We start from the raw sequence: 17,026 nt of genomic DNA, 5'->3' as shown, positions 1-17,026 counted from the left end.
TTCAAATCTATTTCTTGAGCTTCAAATCCATTACGGACACAAATTGCAGTGCCACCTGAGGCTCTAAGGTGTAAAGTATCAATCGAATAGAAAATAGAATAATTTTTCATTGTAGGTGTTTGAGAACTTTTAAAGTGAGATTCTTGAATGCAAATTAAAACCGGGTTAAATTCTGCAATAAGCATTTTCAGTTCTTCGAAATGGGCGTAAAAACCATTACAGTTCCATTGTAGTAGGGTCATTTTGAAAAAAATTAAGATTACAGTCAAAAATCGTACAATCAAAACCATTTTGAGTCAGTGCAATAGTGCAGACGTTCTAACTGCATCACTCAAAATCCTAAAGTTTTCTGACATTGTATCGTTAGTATCTGGGCTATGTGGGTGATCATTTGAATTTTCAGTAATATCAACTGTGGTATCATTAGTATTAGGAGGTTTATATATAGTGTTAGTTAACTGTGGTATATTTACGTTGTTCCTATCATCAGTCGTATCCGTCTTCGTCATCGTCGCCTGTGGCAACAGTGGTTTCGGCATCATTTCGGTCAGCGTTCGGGCTTCCGTAGTTCCATCGACGTCGGGAGTGCACACGAGAGAGGAGTTTTGGTGAGAACTGCTTGTTTCCGGTAACTCAAGAGAACGGGTGGGGCTTGATGGTGGGTTGTTGATTTTTCGTTCATATGCTCGCTGTTGTTGGGGTTGTTGGCTTGGTGTTGGTGTTGTAATTGGTGCCACGCTGCTTTGCACAACGTGGGCGAATGTTGGTCGAGATGATGGTAAAAATCCAAAGACTGCTTGTGGTACCTGGAGGCGTCGTTTTTGTCTCGCTTCTTTCATTGGAATTCGTTCAGTAACTCTTATTCTCTGGATTTCTAATTCGTCGATAAATTTCGGACATTGTTTAGACAATGCATGATGGCTTCCGTTGCAGTTGATGCAGGTTAATGGTCTGGGGCATGGTGTTCCGTTGTGGAGTAGAAGTCCACAAGATGCGCAAACTTGGTTACCTTTACATTGATCTTTTCGATGTCCAAATCGGAGGCAGCAAGTACATTTCATTGGATTGGGAACGTACAACCTTATGCGGCAGCTGTAAAAACCAACTTCAATCGTCTGTGGCAAGTAACTCAGATTGAAGGTGAGAATAAACGAGCCGGTGTCCTCAAGTTTGCCTTTGGAATTCTTTCGTTGCATGCGCTTAACTTCTGTCACATGGGCTCCCTTCAGATATTCCAATATAACAGTGTCATCGAGCTTGTTCAGATCCGGGCAAAAGATGGTTCCTTTGGATCGATTCATCGTGGTATGTTCAGTGATTTTGACGGAAACACTTTCACATAACTTCGTTAGCTTCAGAAGTTTTTCCGCTTGGTAACGATCAAGGGTCTTCAGAAGTAACGTACCTTCCTTGGATCTCGAAATTTGTACTCCAGATGTTATGTTGTCGAAGTACTTTTTAATAACAAACGGATTGAGATCGTCCATGGTGCATTCTGGATCCGTCCTAGTTACGACCAGAAACCGTCCGCCATTGTCGCAACCTCCTGTCCTCAACTGCTTGACGAATTGTTGCTCGTGGAGGTCGTTTCGCTGTGCTGTTCTTTTCCCATTTCTTTGCTTTTTGGCTGTTTTCCATCCAATAGTTCCGTTGCTTTCTTCATCAACGGTCAAAACTTGAAACCTTGAACCAAACGTGGTCGGTGGGGTTCCGCCACCTGGATCGGCGGCCATCTTTCGTGTTCTCCTACTATAGGTACTCAGTGGGGTACTCGCACAGGTCTCAAAAAAATACTACCGGTACTACCGATAACGAGATTTGAATAAAAGAATGCCTAACTTTGCTCTTGAAGACGATGTGATTCGCTCAGAGGTTGAAGTCAAACTGATCAGTGAGTAGTGAAAATCAGGTGAGTCCCAGTAGTTCTCGTTGTCGGTGAACAACTCACGACTCACTAGAAATATTTTGATGCTAATTCGAAACATCCAATCAAAAAAATCTGCTTGCTTCGAAAATAAATAGTTCTCCGCTGGTTCATTTTCTTATGAGACAACGCAAACGACAAAAAAAAAAACAACCATAAGAAGGATCGACTTACGTAAGTGTCTCAGAACCGCTGTTGTGACTCGCCTAGCAAAAGTGCGTGCTGGTGTAGATTAAGCGTTCTGAAAAGAAGCACACGATTGTGAGCACACGCTCTATTGTGGGCAAACAGTTGTTGGTTCTGGCCCCTCTAAGCAACGTACGGCTGGCTGAGGTTCAATACGTTTTGACTTAGCGAACGATTTTGTGTCCGTTGCAAGTAAATGGAACGCAATTGGAACATTATCTAGTAGCGCACCTACTGCAATATTTGCGATCGCGAAAAAAAAATCTGTCTCCCGATAAATAGTGAATTTATGAGAACGCATGAATGAGCTTGTGCTTCTGATGCTGAATGGATAGAAAGAACCTCGCGTAGAAGCATTGCTCTGGCGCTGAATGGGTTCTCCATATCCCGCATAGGAGTGCAATCTGAATGATTGAGTATCTGACGCTGAATGGATTTTCCGATCCCGCGTAGATTGTGTGAAAGGGTAATATTTTTGAGTGAGTATTAAAACTTATTTTTAGTCTTTGTGAATTGTACACTAGAGCACTCTGTTTCGCACCTTTTGGTCCTTATTTATCCTTTTTTTGGTAACCTTGTACATTAGCTAACTCCCACCATCATTTCATTTCTACCTATAATTTTTTTTTTGTTTATAATAATAGTCTGTTTATGTTTTATACTGTTTTTTTTATATTGATTTTTTTTTCTAATTTTTTTTAAATTGTTTTTTAGCGTTTAGTCTGATTTATTGGAGCCTTGTTAAACTACTTTGGTTTTCGAATTTAATTTCCTTTCAGATATCTTGATTTTATTTTGGTATTCAAAAAATGGCAAACATAGTTAAAAGTGCAGACTCAATTTGTATTGACTGCGAGAAAATTGAAAAAAACCCTAACGCTCTTCTGACTTGTGCTTATTGTTTTTCCTCCGTACATTTTCGATGTCGTTATATTGTGGGAAGCGCTGCTCGAAGGATGAGAGATAGTCTCTATTTTTGTAGTCCAAACTGTTCAGAAATATATGCCAAAATTATTGGAATGAATCAATTGTCATCCAGCTCAACTATAAAATCAGCCATAAGCGCGGAGCTGAAAGAAACTGTGCAGAACGCTGTTGCAACGGAAATGCAGGTGATTAAGAATGAATTCAAATCGGTTACTGCTGCAATTGAGGCTTCTCAAGACTTTCTTTCTTCGAAGTTTGAAGAAATTCAAACCGACTTCAAAGAATTGAAAGTCCAGAATGAGAGCCTTTATCAGCGAAGTATCCGATTTGAAAAATTCTCAAGCATCTCTTACGAATAAAGTTAATAAGTTGGAATCTAATCTGAATAAAATCAATAAAGAATCTATTTATAAAAATGCTATATTTTTTGGAGTTCCGTCTTACAATAATGAAAATATAAGCGAACTAGTTAGCAAAATATGTAACACCATTGGGTTTGACCTTAAATTGGACCAACTTGAAAGCATCACACGCCTTTATTCTTCAAAAAATATTGCTGATCGCCTGGCCCCGGTCAAAATAGTATTCAAGCACATCGCTGTTAAAGAAGCTTTATTCCTTAAGAAAAAGGCTTTTGGAAAACTGAATTCCTCCACCGTAGATCCGAGTTATGTAATCGACGGTAAAAGTTTCAACATAACCCTTCGAGATGAACTAACACCATTCTCTATGGAACTGTTAAACGATCTACGTGAGTCACAACAGTTATTAGGATTGCAATTTGTTTGGCCAGGTAGGGGAGGGGAAATTCTTGTCAAAAAAGATGTAAACTCTAAACCAGACCTAGTAAAAGATAGAGATGATTTGGCTCGGATCTTAGCAAATACTTGGCAAATTTAGATACCAATATTTCACTTTCCCAACACGCAACTCCATCACCTAAACGTAAAAGAACCTAATTTCAAGAACATAATTTTAAAGATTTGTGAATTTTGTAATTTGATTAAAATGGAACTTGTAAGTAATCAATGTCACCTCACTGTAGAAGATTTCAACTCTTCAGTACAATTAAATGCAAATAATAATTTATGTATCTTTCAGTGGAATATTTGCAGCATGAATGACCTTGAAAAATTTGATAATATTTTGCAAACAATTGAATATATTAATATTTCTATCGACGTTATCGTCATAAGCGAAACTTGGTTGAAGCAAGAACATTGTTCGTTGTATAATATTCCCGGATATAACTCATATTTTTCGTGTAGAGAACAGTCTTATGGAGGTCTAGCAGTGTATGTTAGAAAAAACTTAAAGTGTAGAATGACTAAAAATATATGTATTGATGGTTTTCACAACATTGGTGTAGAAATTAAAATAAAGGAACAAACTTTTGATATACATAGTATTTACAGGCCACCTTCATTTCCTGTTAATAACTTCTTTCAAATTCTCGAAAATATTTTGTCATCTGTTCCACATAATCACTCTTGCTTCCTTGTCGGCGATATCAATATACCGGTCAACATGAAAAACAATAACAACGTTAAACACTATTCGTCGCTCCTAGAATCTTACGCTTTTGTATGTTCCAACACATTCTACACAAGACCAAAAAGTAAAAACATACTCGATCACGTAGTTTGTAAACTCAATGACTTGTCTTTATTAAGGAATGATACTATCAATAATAATGTTAGCGATCACTCTCAAGTAATAACGACCCTCAAACTGCCATCCAACAGGTGTGTCTTACATAAAAACATAATTGATCACTCAAAATTGAATCGCTTGTTCTCAGATTATCTTAAAATCATAGAACGTGTTGAGGACGCCGAAAGTTGCCTTCTACAAATTACTTCTGTCTATAATAGATTGGTATTGGAATGTACAAGAAAGATATCCCGAGAAATGAAAATTAAAGAGAAACCTTGCCCTTGGATGTCATTCGATCTCTGTGCTTTAATCAAAATAAAATACAACTATCTTAAACGCTTAAAACGCCACCCAAATGATTCACACCTAAAGGATATGGTAAAGCATATTTCTAATAAGGTGGACAAATGTAAAAAGAAGAGCAAACTATCATATTATGAAAGTCTACTTAACGAAACGTTATTGGTCGTGTTAATAAAATCTTAGGGAAAAATAAAACTGACACTCAAACAATTCTAAAAGTAGAGAATGTGGTCCTTGAGAAAAACGACGAAGTTTGCGAAGCGTTCAACAAACATTTTTCTAATATCGGTAATGTTCTTGCAAAGGATATTTCCAGAGAACCAGATTCTGATCCGTTGGCCTTTACTAATCGTGTCTCCAACTCTATTTTTTTACACCCGGGAACGCAAAATGAAGTTATTTTGATAATAAATTCACTAAAAAATAAAAAAATGTTGCGGTCATGACAAAATTTCTACCTCTCTAATTAAAGATAACTGTAATGATTTCGCTAGAATTCTTCATCAGTGCTTCAACAATATAATTGAGACAGGAGTGTATCCTAGTTCTCTTAAAATTGCAAGAGTGGTACCTATATTCAAATCAGGAGACAGCCTTGACGTAAATAACTACCGTCCGATTTCCACTTTAAGCGTTTTTAACAAAGTGTTCGAAAAAATGTTAATCAACAGAATCAATAAATTTTTGGAGGAGAACAACCTCATTTATAATCACAATATGGATTTAGAGCAGGGTCTAGCACCTTAATAGCAATTTGTGAACTAGAGTGCCCCAAATGACCCGACTTTTGAAAAAGTTATGCGCTGCAGGCTAAAATTGATCCTAGGCCTAGTACAAGATCTCATGCCAAATTTGGGCCAGATCGGATCACGGGAAGGGGTCGCTCAACGAGCCTGAAGTTTGTATGGGATTTTGAGACATTTTGTTCTGGAGAAACATGAAAAACCAGTTTTTTATCAATAACTTTGGTCCCCGTCGGCCGATTTCTTTCAAAAACGGGTTTTCTCAAAGCCTAAACTATGAAAAACATTTCATCCGAATACTGCATATCGGTAAGAGTTAAGACAAAAAAGTTATTGGACTTCCAAAATGGGCTAACTTTTTTTACGGTGGTATTCATCACTGCTAATGAGGCGTCAATAAGTTCGACCGCCCCGACTCATTTACAGTGATGAATACCATCCTTAAAAAAGTTATCCCATTTTGGAAGCCTAATAAATTTTTTGTCTTAACTCTTATCGGTATGCAGTCTTCGGATGAAATGTTTTTCATAGTTTAGGCTTTAAGAAAACCTGTTTTTGAAAGAAATCGGCTGACGGGGACCAAAGCTATTGATGAAAAACTGGTTTTTCATGTTTCTCCCGAACAAAATGTCTCAAAATCCCATACAAACTTCAGGCTCGTTGAGCGACCCCTTCCCGTGATCCGATCTGGCCCAAATTTGGCATGAGATCTTGTACTAGGCCTACGATCAATTCTAGTCGCAGCGCATAACATTTCACAGGTTTTGAATTTCCCATACAAATTTGGGGCAGTCTACTGTGAACTAATGGACACAATCATAGAAAATATTGACTCGAAAAAACTTGTAGGAGCCTTGTTTCTAGATCTGAAGAAGGCGTTTGATACTTTGAACCACGATATCCTGTTGCGTAAACTTGAATTTTATGGGATTAGGGGAATTGCGAATGATGTCATTCGTAGTTACTTAACAGGTAGGAAACAATACGTTTCTATCGGTAACACTCATAATTCACTAAGAGATATGGACACTGGAGTCCCTCAAGGGAGTAATATTGGCCCTTTGCTTTTCTTACTTTATGTGAACGATGTACAAAAACTTCCTCTACATGGTGTTCCAAGGCTTTTTGCAGATGACACTGCACTTTTTTATCCAGCAAACAGTCCCTTGCATATCGTTAGTCAAATTGAAGATGATCTTAAAGTTCTCTTGAAATATTTCAATGCAAATTTGCTTACCTTAAATTTCTCAAAAACAAATTATATGATAATACATTCTTCACGAAAAATCGTCCCTTCTCACGGAGATCCAGTAGTCTTTAACAATGTTATTGAGAAAGTGACAAATTTTAAATATCTTGGGCTTCTAATAGATGAAACCTTATCTTGGAAAAATCATATCATGCATTTGGAAAGTAAAATCTCTTCCCTTTGTGGAATTCTCTGGCGGATTAAGCAATTCGTACCGCGTCACATTTTATTAAAATTTTATTACGCCTTAATACATTCTCTATTCAATTACTTGATTGCGCTATGGGGACGCGCCTCGATATCACTTCTAGCACGCCTTCAAACCTTGCAAAATCGTTGCTTGAAAATTATATTTAGCCTTCCGTTATTGTTTCCAACTAACCAGCTTTATTCTAATATATCCCATAATATTTTACCCCTTTTTAATATGTGTGATTTGCAAACCCTTCTTTTTGTATTTGATAATATACATTCCACAACGAATAGGAACATAAATTTCACAATCGGAGAACGACTGCACAATACTCGTCAATCGCGTCATCTTCAACGAAGCATATCAACAACCAATCTTGGACAATGTAGAATTTCCTTCATTGGGCCTACGAAATACAACACATTGCCTAATGAGTTAAAAAATATAAACAATCGACTTGCTTTTAAATCCAAATTGAAAGACTATCTCAAAGGAAATAATGTTCGATAACTATCAAACATCATATCAGTAATCGTAATTTTCTTTTTTTTCTTTTTTACCTCATTTTTTTTTATTTAACTTTAAGACAGCCTTAGTTTAATGTTAGTATAGCCTTATTTTAAGTTAATCATAATCTAGTAAATTTTTGTTTTGTTCTGTGAATCTCTTAAAAGGATATTTTTCCACTGAGATTCACATGTAATCGTTAATATAGTATTTATTCTCGTACATTCTCTCGCATCTAGCTTACATAAAAAAAATTGGTTCCCAGCATGAGTAGAGTTTTGTTCGCGTTTGTTTTTGTTTTTGTGCTGTCGACATGCTGGGAACAGAAGCGTCCATTTCCAGGGGGCTCAAATGAGTTTCTTGGTGTGGGGGAGTGTGGCGGGCAATTTCAAGGTAAAAAAAAGAAGTATCACAGTATCATCGGCAAATATATTAATATCAAAGTGTTTGAGAATTTGTTTTCATGTCGTATATATATAAAATTAAAAGCGGTGGTCCTAGAACGCTTCCTTGAGGTACGCCAAGCGTGGTTTCTTTGGTATTTGATATCACAGAGGAGTAGTTGGTTCTTTGAAATTTGCTATCTTTATAGGATTTGAGCCTGTCAATCTGTTTTTGCCGAGAAATAGTTTCGAATGTTCGCTTTAAATCGAAAAAATTAGCAATGATTTTCATGTCTTTATCCATTGTTCCTTTCCATTTATCCAGTAATAAGTTGAGAGCTGTTTCACAAGAATGATTTTTATGGTATCCGCTTTGTTCTGCAATCAGTATTTTGTTCAATGTAGCATATTAATGGGTCGAAACTCTTCTGCTTCTAATGTTACATTGACTTGCTCAATCGGAACGACCAAGAAACTCTTCCCAGGATTGTGGAACGATTCCCGTCAACAAGGATTTATTGATGATCTACAATAGTTTACCACCTATTACTTCAAGTCCATCTTTCAATATTCTGTAGTTCACTACATCGGCACCAGAAGATGATCCTATTATCCAGACAGTTTTCTTTAAAAAATCAAGCATTGTAGGTGAGATATTGGCTAATTGGCTTCGGGTGTACGTATGTACATTCCTACAAGCTGAATGGTATCAGGCTCTGTTTCAATAGAACTACTTATTTCTTCAATACATCTGCAGAAATGCTGGTGTTTTTATTATCTTTTAAATAAAACGTCGATGAGATTCGACATCTTGATATTTCTTTTGCTTTCCAAGCTATGCAGAATAACTCACTTGAGAAGAAAGTGGTTATCTATTTAGGCAATTACTTACACTTAGCATGTGTCGTTAATGCTCGAAAGTATCATTACCTCATTTGCTCGTTTCTTAAGCATCTCCGAAATATCAATTGGTCTCTTCTCGAGTTTGCTTCAGCTACGGTACCATCACCATCTTCACCTTCAAAGTTGTATCAGCAATAGAAAGCTCCAATTTGTTCCCAGGAAATGGCGGAAAACGACCGTAATGGAAATAGTGCCACCGGGTACCATGAGCAGCATTAAATCGCAATGATAATAAATATAAGCATGAACCAACTGGTGATAATGAGCGTCGTCGTCGGCTTCGGGAAGAAAAAGTCATGCATTGCTTTTTGGGCAGAGGGGCATTGGTTTGGAAGTTTTCTCGAGGAAACAGAGCTGGAACAGGGTAGAACGTTATTTCCCGGGAAAACCCAAAAGAGTCTCGCCCGGCAATTTCGATTGGAACCGAATCAGAAATCGGGCTCTGTTTTGTCTCTGTCCTCGCATCCGTTTTCTGCAGTTAACTAGCAAATAAAGCGGAAGTGATTGAAAAACAATTTCCTACTTTTCTTTCTACTGTGTGGCGTCTGGGAGATGACACTTTGGGGAGGTTTCTTGCGATGACGTGGAAGAAATGTTTCTGAAAGCAAACTGCTTTGCTACGAAAAGGAAATTGAACTTTAAGCAACGATTTGAGGGCATTCAGGATTCCGAAGAAAACATCACATCAGAAGTTCATTTCTGGGGATTTAATCGAAATACGGATTGGATTGTACGTAAACATAAGTTACATCCATACATACATTCGAATGAGAACTTTTTGATCCTCGATACTGGGAAATTAGATTCTATTTTGTTATGTGGCTTTTCCGAAGCGAAGAGATGTGAATAAAACTGAGCAATATGTTATGGTTTATTCCTCATGGATGTTGCCACAAGGTCAGTGAACCTGACTATTTTCAACATGCGTTAGATTTGGATAGCATGTTTCATTTGAACTAAAGATTGGTTAATGTCACCTTGCAATACTCCATGAGAAATGAGGAAATATGGGGTTAGAATAATGCTGCCAGAAATTTACACACACGCGGTCGGGTCTGGAAAAGCTGGGCAATTCTGTCTTTAAACATAGCAAAGTCTGAGAATTTGATTTAAAAACTTTCAACCCAAAATCTGGGCAATATCCGGACAAATTTGATCAAACACAAAATTTATAAGAATAAAATCGAGACTTGACAATGAAACTTTTTTTTTTCAATCGAAACACATCATCAGATTTTAAGTTGTGTTTTAGTCTTAAAAAAAAAAATAAGAAAATTTTGATAAAATTTGCTCAAAAATATTGTCTTTGGTTCGCAAAATCCATTAATAAATAACGTTTGTTGTGATTTTTTGTTTGATTTTGCAAATAAAGTGAATTAATCCGGACATAATCCAGGCAGTTTTGAACGAAATCCAGGCAACCGGGCGGAACCGAACCCTTTCCACATTTTTTATCAAATATTCGGGCAAGTTCGGGTAAAACAATGTAGTCTAGCGAGCTTAGAAAAAAGTTAGTTTCCAAATTTTTCCCAGACATAACCGAATCAGATAAATCCAAGCAGTTTTATCTTAAAACCTGGCACAATTCGAGCATTTGACTTGAAAACTTTCTACGTACATCAGGTCAAAACCACGGAATTATTAAATAACAATAAGAAAAAATCACTTTAAATATTTATAATATATCTAAACAAATAAACAGATTTTATATCGTACTTGCTGACCCAGTGTGCTTTACTACACATTGAAATATCAATAAATTGTGTTAAAAACAATTTCATTATAAACAAATTTTCGATATCTTTACAATGAGACTTTTCACATTACATGTTTCTCCAATATAATTTTAGATCTGATATTAAGAATTCGTTTTTATTTGCCTGCCATAACAACATTTTTCGTAACCAAATAACATCACATCTCACATACTCCATTTGCTTGATAAGTTTTCGAGCTATATATACTTTCCTTCTTCCCGTTTCTCCTCTGGAAGAGGGAGAGGTCTTGAATCTTAAAAAAAACTTCTCATGTAAAATATGGTTTCTGTTATTTAAAAAGTTTTAAAAACCATGCGATAAAAACTCCTCCATTCCTGGCTCTGTTCTGTATGGAATCTCTCATTTAAAAAAAATATTTTTCGTATTCGAATACTTTTTCTTTCGAAATAGATTCCATTTGTTGGATAAGTTCTCAAGTTATATAAAATATTCTTTCCACGCTGGAGGATGGATTGGTTTTTTTTTAATTAATAATTTCTCGAATCCTTCTACTCTCCACTGTAAGATTTGGTTAGATTTATTTTACGAGCTCTTGACTTTATCAAAACAAACGTATAGCACCTCTATTCTCTTTAATATCCCGTCATTGGAACCAAAACATCTAAGATTTATTTCTTGTATTTAAGGACTCTTTCCAACATCCCCATTGTTAGATTAGCAATCGAGTTATTTAACAAAATTTAATGGGAGCTCCCCTTCCCCCGTCCTATCGAATGAGTGAATGCAGGAAGAAGCCTAAAACAATCATAGAAAAAAATCTACTCAAATATCCCCTGCAAATAATCCCCTGCAAAAAGTTATGTGTGAGGCTCCACCCCCTTTTTATCTTCACACTGGATGGAGGGAGAAGTCTTAAACAATTTTTCAAATATTCTCCTTACCTATATAACCTCGCGAGCCAAATTTGATACCGTTTACTTGATAAGTTCTTGAATTGTGCGAAAAATTGTATTGGAACCCCCTTGCCCGCTTCCTATTTCCTCATTGAAATAAGGGAGGGATACCAAATCATTTATGGAATATTTCTCGTAAATAAGTACACTCCCATACCAAATTTTGTACCATTTGCTTGATCGGTTCTAGAGTTATTCAAACATGTTTCATTTGTTTAAGAGGCCCCTTCCCCCGTTCCAAAAAGAGAGATGTTATAGGAACCGTTATAAGAACCTTCCCTCAGAGATCCCTCCTGCGAAGTTTAACGCAAATTGGTTCAGTAGTTTCCGAGTCTATAGGGAACAGACAGATAAACAGACAGACAGACAGACTGACGGACAGACAGACAAACGACAGACAGACACACTGACGGACAAAAATTCATTTTTATATACATAGACTTCAGGCTTCCGAAAAACTGATCATGATTACTTTGATAAAAATTTGCTTAAAAATAGTTTTTGGACGCAAAAATCTAAAATTACAGTGCATCAATTTGAGATTTTTGTTAGAGTTTGCATATCTATTTATATAAAAATGAATTTCTGTCTGCCTGTCTGTACCCTAAAGACTCGAAAACTAACGTAGCGAACAATGTTAAAATGGTTTTAAAAGTACTTTCAAACCGCTCCGACTTTTAGAAAAGAAGACTTCTATAAAAAATGATAAAAACATGACATCATTCGAACAATTTCTAGAAATATCTTAACCGATTTACGGGAATTCTGATGTGTATACCCTTTTCTAGGCTGCGAATGGTTTCTATAATGCTTTCAAACCCTTGCATATCAAAAAAGAGAGGGGGAATTTCATACAAAGTTTGAAAAACCGGGAATGGTGTCTATAATATTTTTAAATCTCTCCAAATTCAAAAAGCGGGGGGAGAGCTCCCATACAAAAAAATAAAAAAAATATGAAGCAATTAAAACTATTTTTGGAAATTTATGAACAGATCAACTTGAAATTTGATTATTTCCATTTTCATAACCGGAAATGGTTCTATAAAAAGGTTGCCAGATTGCCCTGTTTTATCCGGGTTTGCGAGGATATTTAATGTGAAATTTGCCCGGGTTTCTTTGAAAAAGGTCCAGATTTTGCCCGGGTTTATTCACTTTATTTGGCAAATCAACCAAAAAAAAAAAATAACACATTGTGTTGCAATTTTTTTTTTAATTTATGCCCCGAAATACGAAATTTTTTGAGAAAATTTTATATAAATTATCATGAATGGTTTTTTGGAAGCCTTAAATACGATTTCAAATCTGTTGATAAACTTTGATGGAATGTTTTTTCGATTCTTTTTCTTGTTTTTTTTGTTGAGTTTTTTCTGTATTTAAAGTCTGCTTCATTTAATATTGGAACAAATTCTTTTGCTCATTGTGGCGCTCCTAGTGGACGGATTTGGAAACTTTTTTCACCCACGTGTCGGGAAATTCATTACCTTTCACCATGTATTTATGTCATAACACCAAACGATAGCATTTTGTAAACAACCGCCATGGAAGCCGAACGGAGAGATCAAATTGTGCAAAGTTTTCTTGAAAATCCATTGTTGTCGGCATGGAAGCTAGCTAAACAGCTTAAAATGCCCAGAAATACCGTATGGCGTGTTATCAAGCAGTACAAGGAAACATTGACGACGGCTCGGAAGCCGCATTCGAAGCGTCGGAGTGGAACTGTCGACCGGAAACTGCGTGGGAAAGTCATCAAGGCCGTCAAGAGGAATCCCAATCTTTCAGACCGCGATTTGGCCAATAAGTTCCAGGCCGCTCACAGTACGGTGCGACGAATTCGTCTCCGGGAAGGAATAAGGTCATTCCGAGCCAGCAAACAGCCAAATCGGACGCTGAAGCAGAACAATGTAGCCAGAATCCGTGCTCGAAAGCTGTACGACCAAGTGCTGACCAAGTTCGACGGATGTAAAGTCTGCTTCATTTAATATTGGAACACAAACAATTGCGTGTAGTTCAGTCATTTATTAACGAATTCATAATTTGTTTTTCATACAAATGTAGCATTTTCTTTACTCTTTCATAAAAAAAATTAAAAAAAATTATTCATTGCTGTTTCGAAGAAATTCTCGTACTCGTACTCGTATGAAAACTGTGCACAATTTGATCTCTCCGTTCGGCTTCCATGGCGGTTGTTTACAAAATGCTATCGTTTGGTGTTATGACATAAATACATGGTAAAAGGTAATGAATTTCCCGACACGTGGGTGAAAAAAGTTTCCAAATCCGTCCACTAGGAGCGCCACAATGAGCAAAAGAATTTGTTCCAATATTAAATGAAGCAGACTTTAGACAAAATTTTCTCGAATATTGCCCGAATTTTTTGTCTGCAATTTTGAAATCAAATGCCCGGATTTGGCCAGGTTTTCAATATAAATTTTTTTGGATTTTCGGCCTGGAGACGTGCTGAAAAATTCTGGCAACCTTATTCTATAACTCTTTCAAACCCCTCCGAATCCAAAAAGAGGGGGCTCTCATACAAAATAAACAAAAATTTGACAATATTTTATCACAACGGACTGTGGAAAAAGCTGCGGGAAAAAGAGGAAATGGAACTACATCGCAAAACGGAACACATTCAGTCGACAGCGAGCCGCAGCAGCAGCAGCATCAACAGTGACTAGAAAAAATCAATGTGACCGCCCCAGCGGGTGTAAAAAAGCTATTAGTGTAAGCGAAAGATAGTAGATAGGAAAGATGAGAAAGTTTATATTAATTAATTAAAACATTTTTTTTTCCGTTTATTTTTTATAAAATTAGTTCTGAAGATGGTTGAAATAAAATAAGTAAACCGAAACGTAAACTACACGGCAGTTATTTCATTGAATCACCGAAAAAAATCAATCCAAAAAACGAGAAGATAACAACAACGGTGACTTAAACATTTAAAGAAATAAATATAACATACAAATAATAAACAAAATTTTTGTCTTTGAGATTTCATAGATTTCATTTTTCATTATGTATAAATTTTTCTGTATTTAAATACTCCTTTAGCTTCTTAAAGGGGCATATTTTTAATTTAAAGAGATTATTTATTGTATTGAAGATTTCTGCCAATGTTATTTAAAGGGTGGTTTCTTCAGCCTTGAAATCTTTAAGATACGTTGAGACTCAAGACAATCTAGAGGCTCAGATGCCATAAAAAATTGTTTGCTTTTTAATAATGTTGAAATTTAATTTCAAAGGAAGTTTATTTTAACAATCATAATTTTAACGAGCTTAATTTTTTCCATGGCAGGGGCAGCAAAGTTCACCGGGTCAGTTAAGTAAATAAATTCAGGCTTTAGTCAACGAAGCCCTGGCAACCAGGCTGGATAGGCCTTTTCCTAATTTAAGAGTCAAATGTCCGGGTAAATCCAGGTAAAACTGGGCTATCTGGAAAACTTAGTTTAATTAGAACCACATCTTACTATTCCAAGCAGGAAACTTTCCACTTTTAAAATTCGGCTTTCATGTATGGTTCAACTTGAATTAATTTGAAACACATTGCAGATAAAAAAAAGTGACTTACTGACAAAGAATTGTTTGAGTTTCAATAGTTTTCAATAATTTTTATAGTTTTTAAACAGTTCAGTAAAAATGTGCATTTGTTTGTATGCAGAAAACATAATTTTTTCATATAACAGTTTTCACTTATTGGGCGGCATTTATTGATTTTCTTGAGCTGATATAAAAGTAAGAGGGGGCGAAACAGATTATTTTATGTTTTTCCTCAGAAAACGGTTTGTTGATTTTTATAGAAGGAAAAGTTGATTAACTTATTTTGTGTTTTTTGGTAGTTGAGGTCAAAAATCATCACAAACAGTAAGTTTTGGCCAAAACCAATAGAAGGTTTAAATTGCGGACAACAATGATGTTTACATTTGTATAGATTAGGAATATGTAAATGATAATTTGAACACAAAATTACAAACCTTTGAATCTGAAGGATGGCTGACCTATGAAAAATTCATTAATCCTGAATGGATAGCTCCGAGTCATTTAGTACCATATTTTATGGTGTAAAACGCTCAATTTTTTTCTCAAATTCACGGTCAAAATCAGGGTGTGGACTTTGAAACGATCGCTACTTTCTTGAAATCTTTGTATTTTTTTAAAATTTGAATGGTTGAAATGTTAAAATACTTAAAACCATTAAATACGGTATATGCGATTTAGTATTCCTTAGGTCAAAATGGTGTTTAAATGTAAATTTTTTAAAATAAATAAAATACCCACTGGATAACGCAGTTCTATTAAAAGTAACCTTCGCTAACTAACCTCCTCAAGCATTTTCATATAATTTGTTTAAAGATTGTTTGGATTGGTAATAAAAGTCCCTATCGGATGCAGTTAATTTGCTGCAACCTTTTTTTTACCAGGTGCCATAAATCCGAATAATACCTTGCCCGAAGAAACACACGATGGCCACATGGCCATTTGTGTTTTTGTTCGTTTCTTTTTTTCATTTTCTTCAACCTAAACAATCCTGAAAAATTTCAACAAATTGCCTCGAGCACCCTCCACCTGAACTGAGAAATTAAATTACCAAAAGCAATAGCAGCAAAGGAGAGGCAAGGCGCAAAGATGTTGAAAGAGGACATTTTTGTGTGTTTCTTCCGCCAAGAAAGGGCGCTTCAATCCCGTTTGTTTTGTACGACCTCCGGTCTTGTAAAAGCGTCGCTGGCCGCGCCAAGCGTTTCCGTTTCCGGGTTGGAGACTAAGAGGAAGCAGAAGAAGGCAAATAAGAAAACAGGGAGTTAAAGTGTTCGTTCCCTGCGACCTGCCAAGGTCTTTTCTGCGAGTGGAGGGTGAACCAAGGGTTGTATGCGCAGGTAATGGAATTTTCTTCAAAGTCATAAAATAACTATACCAATTTGGTGGCCTACAGGGAGTTTAACCCGGTTTTCCTGGTCCAGGGCAGGGCCGGGAAGGTCAAATTCATGTCATCGAATGGGATTTTTCTTCGAAATTTATGGCTGGAAGATACGATGTATGGGCATTCGTGTTGGAAGTGTGCCCTGGATTTGTTACTTGGCCGGTGGCGGCTCTACAGATGCAAGAAGATTTAAAACATGCTTTGGAAAATGTATTGGACATAGCACGGACTTATGAGGACTAAGTATCGCAGAATACCATAAACGTCTAAGAAGAGATTTTCTGCTATCCATTGCATTTTCCACGAAAAAAAAAAGTTTCATGTAGTCTAAAACAACTCTCAAATTATCAATTTAAACTCTCACTTATAGTAAAAACTAGCTGATATTACCATGCCTTGCTCGGGTTCACATAAAATTTAAACCAATATGAGTCGTTCGACTTTTCCAAATTTTGGAAGCTTTGTATTC

The 17,026-nt window shown here is 36.2% G+C and overlaps 1 protein-coding gene across 1 annotated transcript; it reads right to left on the bottom strand.

Annotated features, from left to right (window-relative positions):
• Window positions 1-331: 331 nt before the first annotated feature.
• On the bottom strand, window positions 332-1,733 carry LOC129753272 (uncharacterized). Its single transcript, XM_055749070.1, has 2 exons — window positions 474-1,733; window positions 332-412 (listed from the first exon to the last, which is right to left on the bottom strand). The coding sequence occupies exons 1-2, from the start codon at window positions 1,731-1,733 to the stop codon at window positions 332-334; spliced, it is 1,341 nt and encodes a 446-aa protein (XP_055605045.1).
• Between the last annotated feature and the right edge of the window lie 15,293 nt (window positions 1,734-17,026).

The sequence above is a fragment of the Uranotaenia lowii genome, chromosome 3 (assembly GCF_029784155.1).
Source record: "Uranotaenia lowii strain MFRU-FL chromosome 3, ASM2978415v1, whole genome shotgun sequence".
NCBI classification, from domain to species: domain Eukaryota; kingdom Metazoa; phylum Arthropoda; class Insecta; order Diptera; family Culicidae; genus Uranotaenia; species Uranotaenia lowii.
The sequence above is the reverse complement of the archived record's forward strand: the minus strand, read 5'-3'. Positions and strand labels throughout refer to the sequence as shown.